The sequence below is a fragment of the Temnothorax nylanderi genome, unplaced genomic scaffold, assembly GCF_030848795.1.
Source record: "Temnothorax nylanderi isolate EJ_2023f unplaced genomic scaffold, tnyl_v1.0 TNYL_tig0091_pilon, whole genome shotgun sequence".
Taxonomy (NCBI): Eukaryota; Metazoa; Arthropoda; class Insecta; order Hymenoptera; family Formicidae; genus Temnothorax; species Temnothorax nylanderi.
The window spans coordinates 120,855-140,382 of NW_027249153.1; the positions used below are offsets into that span (position 1 = coordinate 120,855).

Here is a 19,528-nt window from a genome sequence, read left to right on the forward strand (position 1 = left end):
CAGTTAGCTTAACTAGTAGTTAACTACGGCCGTACGTTCCCGATTCAAGCAACGCGATTGGTCGAAACTTTACTGTTACTGTTACGAAAAGGTGTGTGTCCGGGCCCTTAAGATGCTAATACGGCTCTGTGATTAGTTAATGACATCTTAAGATTGTACTTAAGATGGTCTTAAATATAAGAACCGACTATGAATACCGGCCTTAAGGCTATTCTATTAAGGCTATTCTTCTTGCGGTCGAAGAATAATTAACTGTGATTGGCCAATTCTTACGACTTACGACCTACAACATCCATTGTAGACCGGGCCTTAATGCGGGGTCTACAATGCGAGTCGTAGGTCGTGGATCGTGGGAGGTTGACCAATCACAGTTGATTATTCTCCTCAAATTCGATTGCGATTCGTCAATTTCTTGCGACTCACGACTTGTGACTCGCATTGTAGACCTCGCATAATGCTAGGTCTACAATGCGAGTCGCAAAGTCGTGAGTCGCAAGAATTGACCAATCACAATCGAATTTGAGGAGAATAATCGACTGTGATTGGTCAATTCTTGCGACTCACGACTTTGCGACTCCCATTGTAGACCCAGCATTAGGCAGAGTTTCCACTGAGCGCGTCACGCGTCGCGTCATCCGTCACGACCAATCAAAACATCGTATTTTGTGCGACCCATGGCACCCGTGCAGGAGTCACAGAGGATTTCTATCTGTAACATTATGGCTCTATGCCCGTCATTGGACTAGTTTCAAGATTTGCAGGAGACTTCGCTGCGGGCTGCGGTAGCCTCTGCCCTCTGTCACTCTTCCGCGGGTTTCCGGGTGACGAGGGTAATCTTACATAGCAGGTGCCGTATTCGAAATCTACTTACATGTACTGACGGGGAAAAAAAAAGAAAAAAAAGAATCCTCGCTCGCGTTTTATTCCAAATAGTTGAATTGAACAGAATGCTTTTGCCTTTTGCCCCAGGTGTGAACGCGAGTAGCGGGAACGCCAACGCCACAATGTTGTCCTGGATGCAGGAAGCAGCGAAAATGAATCCGTTCTCGTCGCCGTTCACGACGGCCAAATGCCAGGCGCTGGAGAACGGTGCTCGGCCGCTCGTGCCAAATCGCAACATCGCCGCCGCCTCCGTCGAGGAGGGTGGTCAGTAACGATTACCAAATCCGTATCTGATTTTATCGTGAGTAAGACGAGCGATCGAACGACTCTTCCCATTCGAAAGGTTGTTATACAGCTTGCGCCTGATTTTGACCCACGAGGGATTAATCCCACGAGCCGGATGATCTTGCGCCTTCTTATGGGATTAGTTATTGACGTCCCAGGTATTTTCCATCTTCATCTTTTGTACGAGACATGTCGTGTCTCGTTTATGTGATGAGAGATCCACACGCCATTTTTTTTATAATCTGACAGTCGCGTTACATAACCCGAAATGTGATTGTGATTGAATAATTACCTGTGATTGTGATTGAACGTCATACGAAATGTGAACAAATGTCGTTCGTTCCATCGTGAAACTAGGGTTTGCAGGCCGCTCGATCGCTCGATGCTCTCCATTTTCTCGAGGGCTTTAAATTAAATAATACGGAGGCGATTTCGATCAGAATACCGAGATTAATTCAACCAGCAGAATTCAGGTAAAATTGTTTGTAATTCGTCCTCTCTAATACTTGGTATTCCGTCCATTTTAACAAGATAATATTGCTAAATTAACCATTGGTTAAGTTAATCGATATTCGATTGAGATTGCTCTCAAGGAATAGAAGTATACGATTCTCGCGGTCGAGATTATAGCACGTTAATTATATAACTGCAAAACTTCAAGTTCGAAATCAAACTGACGTTTGATCATCGAGCATGTCACGTGCGTGCGTCTGTATATGTATGTATGTATGTATGCATGTGTGCAAAGTGTACATATTGAATTCCTACGTTAAAAAATAAATTATAAATTGCATAATCTTCGAATGACAGATCTAAACGCTTCGCGTGTGTGGCAGGAGGATTCAACCCTTGGATTTAAACTTGTGCACGCGCCGTAGGCTGCAGGCCGCAGGTTGCGTAAGGCGCGGCCATTTTGTCTCATATATATATATATATATATGTATATGTATATATCGACGTTACAGAACTCGCCTCCCTCAACCTTGGACGATGGCCGAGTAGAAATAATTCGCTCGGATGTCATTCGCCCTATGTTGATCGTGACCGAGAAACGCGATCGAGCATGCATTTCTCTTTTATAGATCGAACGCGAGCGAGAGGGGAGCGAATTCGGTCGAATCCGCGTCAGTCGAGTCCGCGCCAGAAAAACGCTCGAGATCGATCAGCTGATCGAAAGAAGCCTCTGAAACGCTTGCGAAACTCTCGGTAGAGAAGTGACTTTTCCTAAATTTTAGAATATAAATTTTTAGATCGTTAATCATCAAAGCAGTTTATTGATCCACGACGCGACGGTATGCTAGAAATTAGGGCTGATGATTTGCTTCAAAGGCTTCGACATTCAAACTTCGAAGCTTCGAAGAATCAAAATTATGCAGTTATTAATTTAATATAATAGTAACAGTATACCGCAATATGCACACATTTATAAAATTACAAGACAAAATCCGAATAAAATTTCTAATGATGCATTTATGTCTCTTCTTCGAAGCTTCAAAGATACCTTAAAGTTCGAAGGTTCGAAGTTAATGCCTCGATTACCTTCGAAGTTAACTTCGAAGTTGTCAAAAAGTTAACAGTCTACTGGAAATGCATCGCATTATTTTTAGAAAAAATTCATAGGAAAAGTCATTCGATGTTGTTTCATATACTTACAGATAGTTGCGAGTTTGGATCGAATCACTATTTCTTGCTATGCGGTCTCGGAGGCATTCTGTCCTGCGGCATCACTCACACCGGCATCACGCCCTTAGATTTAGTCAAATGCCGAATTCAAGTGGACTCGCAGAAATACAAATCGGTGTTCAACGGATTCCGAGTAACTATTCTTACTAATTATTTACTCTTTCTCTCTCCCTCTCCCTTCCCCTCCCCCTCCCCCCTCTCTCTCTCTTTCTCTCTCTCTCTCTCTCTCTCTCTCTCTCTCTCTCTCTCTCTCTCTCTCTCTCTCTCTCTCTCTCGGATGTCTATGAATATAATGTGATATTGTATGATAGATGTAATGATATTTATTGTGGACTTTAAAACCAAACATAAGACTTTGCTTCAGTAAATAACTAACAATAATGAACTTTTATATTCGATCAAACTGGCTATCCCGAATGTATACACTGGAAATAAATCAGTGAATTTGATCATTTACGCACCGATAACTGCGTCTGACTCTCATAGCCATCCTTTTATCAATTTTTTAATTTCGAGAGTCCAAACTCATTATTTGATTAAATAAAGATAGTTTGATCGGATATAAGAGAGTTTATTATTATTGTGCATTTTGCTCGTTATAGGTAACTTTAGCCGAGGATGGCACTCGGGGATTGGTGAGAGGCTGGGCGCCCACTTTCTTCGGTTACTCGATCCAGGGAATGTTCAAATTTGGTCTTTACGAAGTTTTCAAGGTTCAATACGCGGCGCTGGCGGGTGAGGAACTCTCTTACGAATATAGAACCTCTTTGTACTTGATATCATCGGCTTCAGCAGAATTCTTTGCTGATATTGGCTTGGCACCGTTTGAAGCCGCCAAGGTAATCGGTCATCAATATTTCTATATCATAATAATATTCCAATTTTAGTCTCGACACTATTCCTTGCGACAAACTTATTTTTAAATCGCAGGTCAAGATACAGACTACCCCGGGGTACGCTAATACTTTACGACAAGCAGTACCAAAGATGTTTGCGGAGGAGGGTCTTAACGGTTTCTACAAGGGCTTAGTGCCGCTGTGGCTGCGCCAGATCCCATATACGATGATGAAATTCGCCTGCTTCGAGCGCACTGTCGAAATTCTCTATAAACACATAGTGCCCAAGCCTAGGGCAGACTGCAGTAAAGGTGAACAATTGCTGGTCACGTTTGCAGCCGGATACATCGCCGGTGTATTTTGCGCCATTGTATCTCATCCTGCCGACACGGTAAATTTTATTATAACATATATCTCCATTCACTCATAATAAAAAACAGGGCAACGAAAATTAAGAAACTTTGACCCTAGCTATCAACCTTTTATGTTCTCTTGATATATATATATATATATATATATATATATATATATATATATATAGATTTAAATGTATTACATATTTAAAAAATTCATAACTTTCCTTGGGAATAATGTATTGAGGTAATGTGTAATCTCGTTTCAAAGATCAAGTCTTCGGCTATGAGAAAAAAAAGTTTTGTTCTACTGTTCTCTTTGAAAGTTTGTCCAAATCTCTCTGGAAATGTAAAAAATTGTGAAAAACACTGAAAACTTGGAAAATGATTTTTTTTTACATTAAATCAGTTTTTTCTATCGCACATCAATCATAAAATGTTAGTTTTAGTACTATCTTAAGAAAGGTGATTATTTAAAATTTTTAGTCTTTTAATATACGTAAACCTGTATAAAAATAAAATTAGCTAAATAATTGTTAAGTGTAATATCTCAAGATTCTAACTATTGAAATATCCATTAAAATGAAGAACATAAAGGGTTAAGTTAGAAACTAGATCCTTCCAGGTTTTACGAGATACGATTAAAATAGGTACTTGGACAAATAGATCTCGTGTAGATGCACGATTCGCGTCCGCTTCTGTTTTATCGCATCTCTCGATTTACAATCAGTAAATCTCATAGTTGAAAATTCCCAACATTTTGAATTTATACAATATAAATGTCTGGTCAGGTGGTGTCGAAGTTGAATCAGGAGAAGGGAGCATCTGCCGGCGAAGTCCTGAAGAAGCTCGGTTTCGGTGGGATGTGGAAGGGTCTGGGACCGAGAATCATCATGATCGGTACCCTGACTGCGGCGCAATGGTTCATCTATGACGCCGTCAAAGTCTGGATGCGCATGCCACGTCCGCCACCGCCCGAGATGCCAGAATCTCTCAAGAAGAAACACGGCCTGGCATAAGCGCAGCTGTGACGGATGCGTTTACGTCGCCGACCTGATCGTCTCGCTCGATCATGGATTTAGAAAAAGAAGCGTATAAAGCAATTTCAATTTCAGATCTTTCGCAACAATGCAGATATCGTGTGTTGTTGAACGAATGTGTATTTTATTTTGGAATATTTATTCTGCAGCATTATACAACAGCGTCGACGGGCAGCACTGCCGCAAGATTAGAGAAAAGAATTGTGTCTTACAAATAGGAGATATATAGGATACTAATTGTGCCGGTTCCATAATTATCGGAGGCACAGTAAATTTAACTCGTAACAGTAACGGGTTACCCGCGAGCTGTCACATTGTACATAGGGTGATCGCTGTAAATAAACAGGTCGATTACTCAATCACACGCTATATTGCTTAATATTTCTCCTCTTTCCAAGCTATAACGACGATTAACAATACAACAATCGAGTCGAACGTATAACGCAGAGAATGTAACATTTTTACAAGATATATCAATAACTTAAGCCCGTATCAGACTACGGATTGGGACTGAGATTGGATTGAAATTTAATTAAATTTCAATCCAATCTCAATCCCAATCCGCAGTCTGATACGGACTTTAGTAAAGCTTTCTCATTTCCTTATTGCAACCATATTGAACTACAATGTCAAAAATTATGTGAATTTTTTTTCGTATACTTTATGTACATCGAAATAAATTAATATTTTTACATGTTCCTCACGCACGTTCAGTAATATAGATCCACAAAATACCGGAAGCTCTTTTCAGGTTCGCTGAGTTAATAAATAACTGTAAATGTTAATCGATAAATAAAATTTATTTTTATTGTGAACAAAATGTAGGACAAATTGAATTATATGTGCATTTACTTTAATGCAGAATAATAAAAAAAGAATTTTTGATATATGTTATCGATGTATATTATTGAACCGATGTGATGGCATATGAGAACAAAAATTTAACTTCAACATACAGCGCGAGAAAAAGTTCTCACTTCTAATTGTAAGTACAACGTTGGTGGATATAATATCCATTGTAAAGTACATTTATATCACTTACATTTCAATGCAGAATCTATCGATTGCATAATGTGACACAATGCATCTTGTGCTGTATTGTAAAATATTAACAGCAAGTAAAAAATATAATTCTTATACGCTTGTGTATCATTTTCACGAACAATATAAGTATCTTGCAAAGACGTAATATCATAGAGAAAAAATAGTGTGAAATGCAATTGCATATTCATTCCTCCATCACACACATTAATAGTTATATAACAAATATATACGCCATAACAATGACAATAGAAAACTATTTTCTATTATCTTGAGGTGATCTCATTTTGAAAATAAACGATGGCATCTTGTATAGTTGCAAAGATTTTCAATGACATCGTCCCATAGACATATAGATGACATTTCTTGATCGTTTCGAAAATAGGACTAGGACAATTGACAAAATAAAACTCGATATTCACCCGCGTGAATTCCTCTACGATTACATGCAATACCTGAACGCTACTAGGATCGATATAACTCAACGCGCTCATATCCATTATTATACACTGCAATTCGCACGTCCCCCTAGAATTTTTCTCCTCCAAGAAACGACCCTCCTCGGTCAATTTTCTGTACTTGATAATTTTTTGCGGACACACTCCTACGAGTCTGTATACGAGAGACTTGAAGTAGCTGTTATTGGCAAAATTCAAAGTCCCGCAATAATGAAATATTTTTATCCCATGTATCTCTATTGCCTGAAACAAGGAACAATATAAAAGCTGATTGATAGCTCGTGTTTTCCGATTTATTTTAGTAAGCCTTACCGCTTTGTATCTACCCATGTCTAAGTACAGATCTGTATGTGGTATGTGACCCAACAGACATGTGTAAGGCCGAATAACTTGCAGTAGAATCATAATCAGGGACACGAGCAATCCCGCGAGTAATCCGACGTCGATACTTATCAGTGTCACGACGAGAAATGTTACGATCCAAATTATAGCGTCGGCCTTGCTCAGTTTCCAAAATTTAACGAGCTGATTGGCTTGTTGAAACATTCCTTTTAATGCTACCTGTACAAAAGGTCTTTAGGAATGATATGCTTTTTCAATAGTTACACGAGATTTTTTTTTCTAGGATATATTTTTACACGTACAACTATTATGGAGGCCAAGACACATCTCGGTAGAAGCTCAAAAAATGGTCCAATCCACAAAAGTATAATGAGCAGTAATAAGCAGGACACAATGCTCGCTATCTGTGTACGTCCCCCGACGGTTTGCTGAATGAGGGATCTACTCAAGGATGCCGATATTGGCATACACGAAAAGAAGGAACCCATTATGTTACTAAAGCCCTGCAAATAGAATAATTCGCCGGAGATTATTAATCGAAAATCAATACGATAATTCAGTCAGGATATCAGTGTCTCACCATTGCAAAAAGTTCCTGATTCGAATCTATCTCGTAGTTGAGCTTTTGCGCGAATATTAATGCCATTGATATGGTGATGGTATACGAAACCATGGTTATCGCAATACTATCGACCAACACTAAAGGTAACAATTCAAAACTTGGCACCTCTGGCTTAGGAAGTCTATTTAAAAGATATGTTTTAATATTATAGTAAAGATATAGTTTAATGGTATCTACATTTTTAAGTATAATATATAGAATTTTTGCAAATATTAAGAGAGGATGATAAAACGATATTTACGTACCCCGTGGGAATATGTCCGACAGTTTCGATATTATAAATCTTTGGTAAGTCGCAATAACGAGAGACTAATGTCCCACCAATCACTGCAATAAGTTCAATGGGTATTGGTATGCTGCATTTTTTGTTCACTCTTGGCTATGAAATATAAATAACACGTCATATACATTTTAGCTTTTACGAACGCTCAACTAAAGCGCATTAAGTTGACACGCTGTTTACCTTTAGAAATTCATTGTTAAAAACAAGAATAACAATTGATACAGTTGATACTATTGTAGCAGCTATATTGACGTTTTTAATTTCCTTAAATATATCTATAACAGTCTGAAATTAAAGGAAAAGAATAATATTTTATTCCTATATATTATACTAATTCATAATTCGAATATATAAGTAGATAAATAATTTACGATACTAAAAATATAATTTATGTTTACTTACAAAAATCAGTTTAAAGTAACCTTTTTGCTTTGCCAGTGTTAAACCAAGGAGATCCTTGATTTGAGATATTAAAACGTAAACGGCAGCTGCTGTCGTAAAGCTGTTGACTAAAGTTTCACTCAGCAACGTTGTCACAATGCCCAATCGGAATGTATACATTATTATCTACAATGATAAGAAAAATCTCTTCGTATATCCTTTTGATCTCGCTCGTCGGAGAGATCAAGCGCTTTCAAAGATAACAAGGCGTTTACCTGAAATATCCCGACCATTAGTGTCACAGCCGTTGCTACCTGCATAGGTGTATATACATATGCGACATCCTCGAGATTTTGCGAAACGGCATCCGAGGCATTCGCAAACGTGTGTCCCGCGTGTGGACTCGAGTAAAACGTTACTACTTTGCCGGTCATTAGGCAAACCACGGCGAAAGTTCCTGATGAGTGCCAAGAATGTTTCATTGTTCAAGGTTGTCGAATAAGTTCATATTAAGGTGTATTATTTCTAATTGTTCTGCAACGGAAGTTAATGAAATGAATATACATTAACTGGGAGGATCGTAAACTGCAGAAGGTATATATCTCCGTGACTTTGTTAGTTCGAAGTTGTCTTTAGCGCAAAATTCTTAAAAATCGTTGCATCGTTTTGTCTTATCGTTTCGGTATTCACCTATGGATACGTGTTTGGAGGTGCCGAGGAAGAAATACACCAAGACGGGAAAGAAGGCCATGTATATGCCAACCACCGGCGGTAGATTTCCCAGGAGCGCGTAGGCCATACCCTGCGGTATATGCATAATCGCCACAGTTAGACCCGAAATGATATCGGGTACTATGTCTTCCTTCCAATTGTATCGGCTAAGCCACCGTATCACCGGTACCGTCGACGCTACGCAGGACTGCCAGTTCTTCGATTTAACACCGTTCATTGCATCCCGCATCACTGGAAACAAATGACCGATTACAAACAAATTTTATATTTGTATAAACAGCACGGGGGACGCGTCCGCGCTTTGCTGTTACAACTTACAGGATGATTTTGGCTTCTCGTAATCATAATTCTGATTCAGCGTTTCGTGTTCGTAGAGAGGTCTTTCCAAGTGTATCTGCAACAGTGCATTGCCCTTGTCCATGACTGATCCGCAATCGCAAGCTCGAGGCTCAGTGTGAGAACCGTGATTATCTTTTTTGCTTTATACATTCGCTATCTGCAATCAAATCAATATTATACGCATATAGCTGATATAATATCTTCAATCCTAGATAAAATATCTCTACAATCAACATTTCCTCCTTCATCGTTCATGATTGCATAACGTCTTGACTAGAATTTTTCGCTATCATATTTTATATTAAATCTGTAATAATTCAGTAAACAAATTCATATAATTATACGAATAAATTGTGCGAGCGAGAGAGAGAGAGAGAGAGAGAGAGAGAAAGAGAGAGAAAATATATTATCCAAACGCACCGAATGTATAAGTATATTGCTATTGTTAATGTTATATAATACATGTTTATTTATAAAAATGTGTATAAAATTTTAATCAGGTTGAAATTATAAGCATTTTAAAAAGCTGTATCTCATCCATGTTATCTACTAGGAAGCTAAACTTACATTTATATGTTAAAACATGTTCTCTCCTTGTGATCTTTAGCAAAGAGATAATGGGATCTTCAATAACATGTGACTAATAGTCGGACAAGGTCCATTAGCCAAACGCATTGATTGGCACACAATATTCACGGTTATATCTCAATTCAAATCTAACCATTCTAACCTACAATTACCTACATTCGTCCGCCGTCAGCTGTTGTCAACGTTGGTGTTGGTGACAACTTGTCAATAAACGTTCCGCGGCGACATTCCCTTTCACGCTTCATCTCGAATAATGTCGAATAATGTCGAAACTAGAATCCGAGAGGCGTGCCACAACCTGTCGCGAGAGGCGAGAGGTTTGTCTCAATCTCAATTGTTTCTGTTTTCTGGAGTAATCTGGAGGATGCGCGAGCTAACCTCACATTCGACATTCGATTAACCTATCAACTCCCACGACCCACATGGGTTGCACGATTGTCGTTTGCTAATCGAGTTGCTAATTGAACATTTACGAAACGCTGTGCAGTAATGCGAGCGAAAATGTAATTTGTGATTTAAATATTAGTTTCTAGTATATTCAAGTATATTAATGTACATATAATTTATATCGATGTTAAATAAGTTTATAAATAGGGAACACGCAGTCCCCGAGACTCCTCCAAATTATAATAGGATGAATCATGTAATTATCGTTATAATTAACAAGGAGGGAGTAATTTGTTACAATTAACAAGAAAGGAGTAATTAGTTTAACACGAACTACCAAAGGAGTCAAAATGACCCGTTTGACATTTTAATAATTTATTACTCCCATTTTTCAAACATCTTGATTTCTGAAATTTTTCCTGACTTTTATAGAAATTACATAAATGATTAATTTTATTAATTCTTTTTCTCTCTTCTTTTCTACGATTTCTTCGGTAGAAATAAATATCTCCGATAGTTCTATAGTGTTAATTAGGAGGGAGGTTCAGGTTCGAACCCTGACCGATGATAGTTTTCGCAATTCTTTGCGGAGGTTTTTTTAAATTTAAAGGATACTTGTTAGATTATTGTTAAATCGATTATCGATTTAATTATGTAAATTTACTATTCCAATGAGACTGTCCTTGGGGGAAAAAAATTTCAGAATTTTTTATATTATTAGTCAAAATTTCTATGAAAATTTCAAGACTTTCTCAGAATTTTTCATTTGAATTGGAACGTTTTTCAGAAAAATTCGGACAAAATAATAAAATATTTCAGATTTTTCCTGTCAACACACATCTTTGCAAGAAATCTGAATAAATATATGAGAAAATCCGTGCAATTCATCAGAAATGTTTATAATTATACATGTATAATACTGAAATATTTCGAGAATCCTCATCTAATTATTTCTGAAAGTATTTGAAAAATTTTACATATTTTTTCCAGAATTTTTCATAAATCTAAAACATGAGAAATTCTTAGAAAATTTCTGAGAAAATATGAGTAATTTTTTTCACCAAGGGTATTTCAAGACCGATAAATAACAATGTTCAACAAATTACTTTTTTTCGAGCACAAGAACGATCGAATAATCGTTTTTTATAGTTTTTTGGACGCTGAATATGATCCCATATGCCAAATTGCTCTATCACATAACAATTTTTAGAAATTTGCACTTAATTACTTATAATTGCAAAAAGAACAGTTTTAGTGTATTTTTTGGTACATTGTAACGATATGTGACGTGTTGGAAGAGTTTATTGCAATCACACAAAATTAAGCATGTTGTTAGGATTTTCAGCCTTTAAAAGAAATTTGTTGTATCGATTATGAGTAAAAAGATATTGATGATTAACGTAGAGTCTATTGCGGTAGCTATTACAAAATACAAACGCGCGACAGTTCTCAAAAATTTATTTTTAAAACGATATATTACGGTGACGACTTTCATCCTGTGTGAAAAAAAAACAGTAAAATGTTTTGCATGATTGTAAACAATAGGACGAATTTCTTTATAATTTATTATTCATTATATTATAATTATATATTATTTAATTCTTTATACATGTTACGCACTAATTTTATCACAATTTCTTATATTGCAGAATTGTACTTGCAGAGCAAAGTTGCGGAAATAGAGCACTCGATTACGCCGCTCGCTTTCTACCGCGAGTACGTCTCGAAGAACGTACCACTAGTTATAAGAGGCGCAATAAAACATTGGCCCGCCGTGGGCAAATGGTCTATACCGTATTTTCGCAAGGTGATCGGTGACGAAAAGGTTTCGGTCGCCGTAACGCCGAACGGCTATGCGGATGCGATAGCCGAACGGGATGATGACGCTAAAGAATTCTTCGTAATGCCCGAGGACCGTCTACTCACGATATCAGCATTTCTCGACACGTTGGAGAACACGAAGGAGAACAGTGTATTTTACATACAGCAACAAAACTCAAATTTTATGCATAGCTTTCGCAAGTTGTGGCCAGATGCAGAAACCGAGATATCATGGGCCAGCGAGGCGTTTGGAAAGCAACCTGACGCTGTGAATTTTTGGATGGGAGACGAAAGAGCTGTGACTTCCAGTAAAGTTTTATTTTACCTGGTAACAGAAATACTTGAAAGTATATTTCGATATCTCGGATCTAAATGATACAAAATTATCATCGTTACGTAAATCTCATTCTTATAATTTCGACAATTTTGCAAAATGCATTTCTGTTCACACAATTTTATAAGTATACACAGTTAATTTTAAAAATTGGTAACACACGTTCGAATTAAACTATTGTACATATTCTTACTGTGAGTGCCAAGTAAAGTTTTCTTTTATTTAGTAACACTTGAAATGAAAGTATCTCGATATCTCGAATTTAAATGATATGAGATGATCATCGTTATGGAAATTTCATTCTTATAATTTAAAGAATTTTGTAAATTGCACAATTTTATTTTGTACTTATTCATTCTAAAGATCAGTAATACACATTTGGATTAAACTAGGTATTTTTACAATTTGTAGTGCACAAAGATCCTTATGAAAATATATATTGCGTTGTGTCTGGTGAAAAGAACTTTATCTTACATCCTCCCACTGATCTGCCATGGATTCCATATCGAAATTATCCGTCTGCCGTTTACAAGGAGTGCGAACCCGGAAAATGGATTATTAAATCCATAGTTAATGGAACACCTAATTCCGAGGAAATCACAAATCTCGCATCGACGCCATGGATATGTGTGGATCCCCTAAATCCAAACTATGAAAAGTTCAGTCACATACACAGCAGTAGTTTTATTTTCAAAATGACATTTATTTTAATGATTAAAGATAAACGAAAACTTTACTTATAGATTTCCAGAATATCGTAATACACATAGCTTGAAAGTCACACTCAGAGCTGGAGATGTATTGTACTTGCCATCCTTATGGTTCCATCATGTGACACAGTCTCACGCTTGCATATCCGTTAATTATTGGTACGATATGGAATTCGATATCAAGTATGCCTACTTCAAAGCACTCGAGACATTGTGCAAATAAACGAGTAAGTGGTTAAGGCACGCTTCAAACATTCGTGTGTACAGACGATGCTATTTTATTTTTAAGTCATTTGGTGCATGCAAAAGACTAAAGAAATCTTAATTCTTATGTACTTGTATCTTTTCTCTCTCTCTCTCTCTCCTCCCTCCCTCTGTGTGTGTGTGTGTGTGTGTGTGTACACGTGTACATATATGTATATGTACTTAATGGCTTATAGTACATCATATACTAGTCCATAATGTAATATAATTAAATATAATGTCCAATCAAGACACTTACACGTGCTCATCGTAGTTATATGTGTTGCTGATATACTTATTAAATTAAATGCATGTCTTATCAATGATACAAAGATATTACTAATATACGTTATTATTCTCACAGAAATTACAATCTTATTATTGTATTTTTACGAAACTGCCAGGAAACTACAGGAAAATTTAAGTCAGGCTGTTTCGTCGTTATCTCCGGTGAGTAAATTGTATTTTGAACGCTTTGTACCATAATTCTGAGTTTCGTACATCTTTCGGTTTTCTAGGTATTTCCGATAGCTGTTCTCGCGTTTTCTCCGTTGCTCCTCCGCCTGCTGTCGCAGTTTCTCGGGATTCATATGCGTGGTCACCATGTGCCTCGTTAATGAGCTCATGAATTTATACGTAATTCCGCACACATCGCAGGAAAGTATCTCCTCATTTCCTCCCTGTTGCTATTTGCGAGAAAGAAAAATCATTTACAAATCCAAGTAAAAAAATTGTAAACGCGCAAGGAAATATAAGGTTACGTGACCATTTGGTATATTTTCTCTTTTCTATGCTATAAAGAAGAGAGGAGGGATTACAGAGTAAAATAGTTTACATACTTGTTGATGTACCAGCATGTGTCTCTGCAGATTGTTCAATCTGTTGAACTCACGACCGCATACTTCGCAATCGAACTTCTTATCGGGATCGTGATGCTTCTTGTGCATACTCAGGTCGGTTATGTGGTGGAAGGTCTTCTGGCATATATCGCACGTGTACTTGCGTTGTTCGTTAGGCATATGCGACTCCTCGTGTTTCGCTAGACTGGTCTTATCCATAAACCGTCGACCGCAGTAAATGCAAGGAAGCGGTCGCGATTGGGAATTGTGTAGCGTCAAGTGACGACGTAGCGCCGTGGATGTAGGGAAATTTTTGTGGCATTCCAAGCACTGGAACGGTCGATCACCGGTGTGAGTCTTTCGATGGCGGGCGAGCGAACCCTGATCTGGATACCTAAAAAATAAGGACTTGACTTTATAAAGACAATTCCAATTATTGAGAATTTTATTAAATAAAATAATATAGATAGAATAAGATAGAAAAAGATAAAAAATAAGATTATACAAAGCATATATATGTGCATTCACTAAATATTTCGACTCGCCTTTTAGGACACGAGTCGCAAGGAAAGTTTCTTGTAGTTATATCCTCTTCACGAGCGTGCTTTAGTCTATTATGCCTCAGTAATTGGAAAGATGTTTTAAAGCTTTTATTACAGATGTCGCACTTCAAATTGTCTGTTGTTGGTATAATGACTTGAGTTCTCTTTTGCCCATTCTCATCCTCCGATATTATCAGGGATATAGTCACAGTATTGTCTTCATTGTCAAAATCTTGAAGCGACGACGACACCGTACTTGTGGTCTAGCGAATTATAAATATAAATAGAAACTGTCTATCTGTGTATATATATGTGTGTGTGTGTGTGCGTGCGTGTGTGTAAAGCTCATTGATATACAATATAAAACGTACCTGTTTATTAGAAGCAGACTTTGAATCTATATCGGGTAAAATAAAAGACTCCTCTTCGACCGTGCTGTTGTTCTGATGTGATTTAGATTGCGATTCTTTATTGGTATTGTCATCGCTGCTTTCAGCAATCGCGTAATTTCCATCCTCGGTTAAATATACCGGTTGCAGAGTTCCGCTAGCATCCTTGAAGTATAATTGACCGTCTTCGTCCTCGTGCAAAAATATTTGATCCTGAAAAAGCAAAAAAATATAATATATCCACTTATAACGTCTCAATAAACTTTTCGAATGTAAATGTTATATCGTATACTTGAGAACTGTCTTCTTCTTGATTTTGATTGGTCTCGGAATTCGGCACCTCCCAAGACATTTGCTCATCTTGCTCCATCGTTGTGTTATCATATTGATATTGTTCATTGTCGTCGATAGCTTGCGCTACGTACAGTGTCTCCATGTTGTCGCCTTCGTAGTAAATGGTACCCTCAACCGGTATAGTATTTGCTTCAAGTCGTTCCATCTAAAATAATGTGTGTGTGTGTGTGTGTGTGTGTGTGATTGCTTGTTAATAATATTAAAAGACCATTTACAATACTTGGATCAGATATACTAACTTTGACGTAGTGATCATTGAGCTTTTCTTGCTGCTGCTGCTGCTGCTTAGCGGTAGCATCTTGCTTCTTTGTTCCAAGCACCGTGTACAACAGATTATTCTCTGTATTTTTCACTATCTCTTGAGTCGACTCACTGTCGTCCTCGATATTGTTTACTTTATTTCCATCCATTCGAGATTTGTCCACTTTTCCCGTAGAATCAATATGGATCTTTAAATCTAATCTGTTTGATTGCAACAGGATAGTTTGATTATTTACATGCTTCTTGTCAGCTTGCGTCCGCAAAGAGCTTGCGCGATTCGCCGTCATTTCGGAATTATTGTCCAACCCATCGACGCGTTCCAGCTCCTCATCCTGCCAATCCTCATCAACGTCATAGTTTATAACTTGCTTCTTAGTGGTTTTCTGCGTACTACTTTTTACATTTTTGACGGGTTCCTTTTCAAATTGCGAAGTAAACATCGAGTTCTCCTCGTCGAAGCCATAAAGCTCTATGTTTTTACTAGTCGCCTTGTCATTTCTCTTTGTCTTTTCAACCGTTTCAATGTCCTGCGCATCCGCCAACTTGTCCTTATCCGAGGCATTACCATCCGGCGGTGTCTCTTCACCTTCCTCCTCGACTTCTTCAATTATTTCTATGATCTCTTCTATTTCTGCCTCCTCGGAATCTTCGGCGGTTACTTCAGATTCGAATATAATGTTCTCTTCCGTAACATTTCCATCTTTCAATACCTCCATAACATCCTTGTTATCCATACCTAAGCTCTCCAATATTTCCGACGGCAACTCCATCTTTAAATAAAGATTATGTCTGAAAAGTAAACACACAAACGTCTATGTTATATTTTTATTAGTCATAAGAGCAATTGGCTAAGTGACAGCGGGTTAAGGGGGTATTCTGGTTTGTAAGGTCGTAAAAAAGGTATTTTTCATGAATTTTTTGTAGAGAAACAAAAAAGCGAATAACGTTAAACTTTGTATGTTCTTTTAGTCTTATTTTAAGAATATATTTTTATTTTTTAAGTAACAAAAACGCTCTTCTTTTTTATATTATATCCTGATCATTAGGAGCTCGCAAGAAAAAACGCATATGGACGGTGTAAATAATTCTGGCTGTTCTAGATATCTCAAACACAAAAACCAAAATTTTGTTATTCAAGAGAAGTGTGGCTATCGTCTGAAGTAGAATAAATATTATACGTTTATTAGTTTTTTCTTTTAATAAAATACTACCAAATTTTTGACGGAAAACTATAATATTTTATATCAATAAAAAGCCGCCATTTGTCCAGAGTGGAAATATTGGTTTAGTTCTAGGCTGCGGTCCACTTGACGCTACAAATGCTTTCAATGAAGAAAGAAGGAGAAGAAGAACGCTTCAAAGCATTTGTAGCGTCAAGTGGACCGCAGCCCTAGTTCAGACGATAGCCACACTTCTCCTGAATAAGAAAATGTTTGGTTTTTGTGTTTCAGATACCTAGAACAGTTAGAGCATCATTTACACCGTTCATATGCATTTTTTCTTGCGAGCTCCTAATGATCAGGATGTAACATAAAAAAGAGCGTTTTTGTTATTTAAAAAATAAAAATACAGGGTGTATATATTTATATTCTTAAAATAGGGCTAAAAGAACACGCAAAAATTAACGTTATTCGCTTTTTTCCCTATAAAAAATTCCTGAAAAATACACCTTTTTTATGATCTTTCGAACCAGAATACTCCCTTACTATTTCACTACAAAAGCTAGTCGATCACCACTAAAGTGACAATAGACTTGTTCGTTTTAGCTAAACTTCTTGGACGGTTCATCTTTCCTCTTTTTCTTTTCACGTTGCCCACGTTGGAGAGAAAAAGAGGAAAGATGAACTGTGCAAGTTCAGCTAAAACGAACGGGTCTAATATAAAAATAAATAATCCAGCGCAGCATTGTGCTACATGTTCTAAAAATAATAACAGACGTAGATCATGATATTATTGTGCAATATATAACGTTACTTGCAGAATGTCCTAAAATCTACACAAATCTATGCACGCAACTGTATAACAATTAACTTTGAGGTTCTTTTTTTACACTTTTTATATTCATTCGTATCTCGTTTATTTCTTATCGTTACATGTGCATTTAAATGGAGAAAATTTCAATTTTACTTACAACAGAAACTTTTTATTTTCGACTCAGCTTATAAATTAAGTTTAAGAAACCTCAAATCCGTAATTAATTCTGAATGGTTTTTTAATTAGACAATTATATCCTCACTGCCATTAATTTCGTCGATTTAAGCAATTCCTACGAAGAAACAAACGTAACCCGTATCCGCCGCACTATGCCGTACACGATGCGCACTGGTAGCTGCCTCTCCCGCTCCCGCTCCCGGTAGTCCCGGTAGCGTTTTTCAGCTCCAGTTTCTCCGCGACGGAAAAGTTAATAAATGTGCCAGGGCTAAACAAATCCGGCTTATCCGGCGCGAAAACCGGTGGAACCATATTGACGCATCATCATATACATTCTGGCGAGTGGCGAGTGGCGAGAGGCGAGTGGCGAGGGAATTGTTGACCGATGCTAAGGAAAAGTCGCGCGTCCTACGTGCCGACGGATACTTGTGCGCGAATTCCTGCTCGCAGGCCAAAGTCGCGCCTTGGGGTCGAGGGCGGGAGGCGGTGGGCGCAGGAAGGCGCGAACGCGAAACATCTGAGGCTGAGGGACATCGCGTGAGGAGAGAGAGGAGATGAGGCTGGATGAGGCGAAGGTCGCGTGTCGCGTGTCGCGTGTCGCGCCTCGAGGTGCAACGTGCAACGTCGATCGACGCGTCCGAACACGGCCGCCTCGCGGTTTCTCGCCGTCTCGCGTCTCGCGCGCGCAATTCCGATCGCCGATAGTCCCGCACTGTCCGGGCCCGGGCGCGTCGGGCGTCGAGGCGGTCGAGGAACGCGACGCCCGACGGAACGGACGAGAATACGTCGCGACGACGACGTTCCGCGCGACGCCGAGAACAGCTTCAGCTTCAGCAGCCAAGACTCACTGACTCACCAGTCGGTATGAAAATCCCGTGAATTTATCAACGGCTAGCAATATGGCCAACCCGGGCGACAGAGAAGATGGGAGGGAGGAAGGGAGGATAGGAGGGAGGGAGGTGTGTAGCCGTGAAAGAGAGAGCGTTTATCGTCGCACGGAATTACGACGCGAAGATAGCCGCGCGCTCGATATCGATTATTGATGCTCGTCGATCGCCGAACGTACCTGTCGCTGTTCCGCGAAATCGCGGGCAACACGCCGCACGCACGTCACTAATAGGCGACACGGTTCGATGGATGTGTGCTCGGTCGATACGCCGATTGTCCGAGGTCGCCTCTCCTGTCTTCTCCACCAAGCGAGCGAGCGATGCGATGCCAGGCCAGCGCGGGAGTTTTACGGCGCTGGTACGCACGCGCAACCGGAAGCTCGGGGCGGCCGGCGGTCGCGCGAAGCGTATCGACAGGAAACATCGACCAATCGAGCTTTATCGACCAACGCGAAAACGGCAATGATACGCATATCCGTTATATCGCATATTTCATGAATTTACTCCTCTACACTCTACACGTATTCGCTTTATTTTGCATGTGAGTATATATAAAAGAGAAACAGGAAAGAGCATTTGGTGTTAGCGAAGCGGACGGAAGTGACTATATATTTCAGCATGAGAAGTGGGCGCTTATTGGCTTCTGCACACAGGACGCGGAAACGCTTGCCGCGCGGCAAGAAGCGACGCGGTTGCCAATAAACTTTTGGTACTTAAGCCTTGTGTCCACGATGCAAGAACTGTG

General features: G+C 38.6%; 4 protein-coding genes across 17 annotated transcripts; 2 read left to right on the forward strand and 2 right to left on the reverse strand.

Annotated features, from left to right (window-relative positions):
• The first annotated feature begins 700 nt into the window (after positions 1–700).
• Mpcp1 (Mitochondrial phosphate carrier protein 1) lies at positions 701–6,216 on the forward strand. Its single transcript, XM_071710809.1, has 6 exons — positions 701–847; positions 970–1,146; positions 2,823–2,983; positions 3,453–3,689; positions 3,781–4,077; positions 4,831–6,216. Exons 2-6 carry the CDS (start codon positions 1,005–1,007, stop codon positions 5,056–5,058), a joined length of 1,065 nt encoding a protein of 354 aa, XP_071566910.1. The 5' UTR covers positions 701–847; positions 970–1,004; the 3' UTR covers positions 5,059–6,216.
• On the reverse strand, positions 5,182–10,160 carry LOC139775078 (prestin). 2 transcript variants are annotated; one of them, XM_071710805.1, is made up of 11 exons: positions 10,022–10,160; positions 9,257–9,434; positions 8,897–9,169; positions 8,482–8,663; positions 8,228–8,392; positions 8,006–8,110; positions 7,788–7,921; positions 7,501–7,663; positions 7,223–7,423; positions 6,891–7,139; positions 5,182–6,821 (listed from the first exon to the last, which is right to left on the reverse strand). In XM_071710805.1, exons 2-11 carry the CDS (start codon positions 9,357–9,359, stop codon positions 6,387–6,389), a joined length of 2,010 nt encoding a protein of 669 aa, XP_071566906.1. In that variant the 5' UTR covers positions 9,360–9,434; positions 10,022–10,160; the 3' UTR covers positions 5,182–6,386. The 2 variants fall into 2 exon arrangements, with proteins under 2 accessions (XP_071566906.1, XP_071566907.1); XM_071710806.1 differs by lacking the exon at positions 10,022–10,160 and adding an exon at positions 9,845–9,986.
• Positions 10,042–14,135, forward strand: LOC139775082 (bifunctional peptidase and (3S)-lysyl hydroxylase JMJD7-like). Of its 4 annotated transcripts, XR_011718727.1 has the most exons (6): positions 10,042–10,182; positions 11,902–12,381; positions 12,819–13,065; positions 13,151–13,344; positions 13,725–13,810; positions 13,879–14,135. XR_011718727.1 is itself a non-coding variant. In XM_071710811.1 (5 exons), exons 1-4 carry the CDS (start codon positions 10,119–10,121, stop codon positions 13,338–13,340), a joined length of 981 nt encoding a protein of 326 aa, XP_071566912.1. In that variant the 5' UTR covers positions 10,042–10,118; the 3' UTR covers positions 13,341–13,344; positions 13,725–14,135. The 4 variants fall into 4 exon arrangements, 2 of the variants coding, with proteins under 2 accessions (XP_071566912.1, XP_071566911.1); XR_011718726.1 differs by having other exon boundaries at positions 13,151–13,810; XM_071710811.1 differs by having other exon boundaries at positions 13,725–14,135.
• On the reverse strand, positions 12,377–19,139 carry LOC139775076 (uncharacterized). 10 transcript variants are annotated; one of them, XM_071710803.1, is made up of 7 exons: positions 18,963–19,139; positions 15,724–16,515; positions 15,423–15,629; positions 15,113–15,343; positions 14,745–15,004; positions 14,200–14,593; positions 12,377–14,046 (listed from the first exon to the last, which is right to left on the reverse strand). In XM_071710803.1, exons 2-7 carry the CDS (start codon positions 16,513–16,515, stop codon positions 13,786–13,788), a joined length of 2,145 nt encoding a protein of 714 aa, XP_071566904.1. In that variant the 5' UTR covers positions 18,963–19,139; the 3' UTR covers positions 12,377–13,785. The 10 variants fall into 10 exon arrangements, with proteins under 10 accessions (XP_071566904.1, XP_071566896.1, XP_071566902.1 ...); XM_071710795.1 differs by having other exon boundaries at positions 15,724–16,534; positions 18,963–19,138; XM_071710801.1 differs by lacking the exon at positions 18,963–19,139 and adding an exon at positions 18,753–18,899 and having other exon boundaries at positions 15,724–16,534.
• Positions 19,140–19,528: the final 389 nt, after the last annotated feature.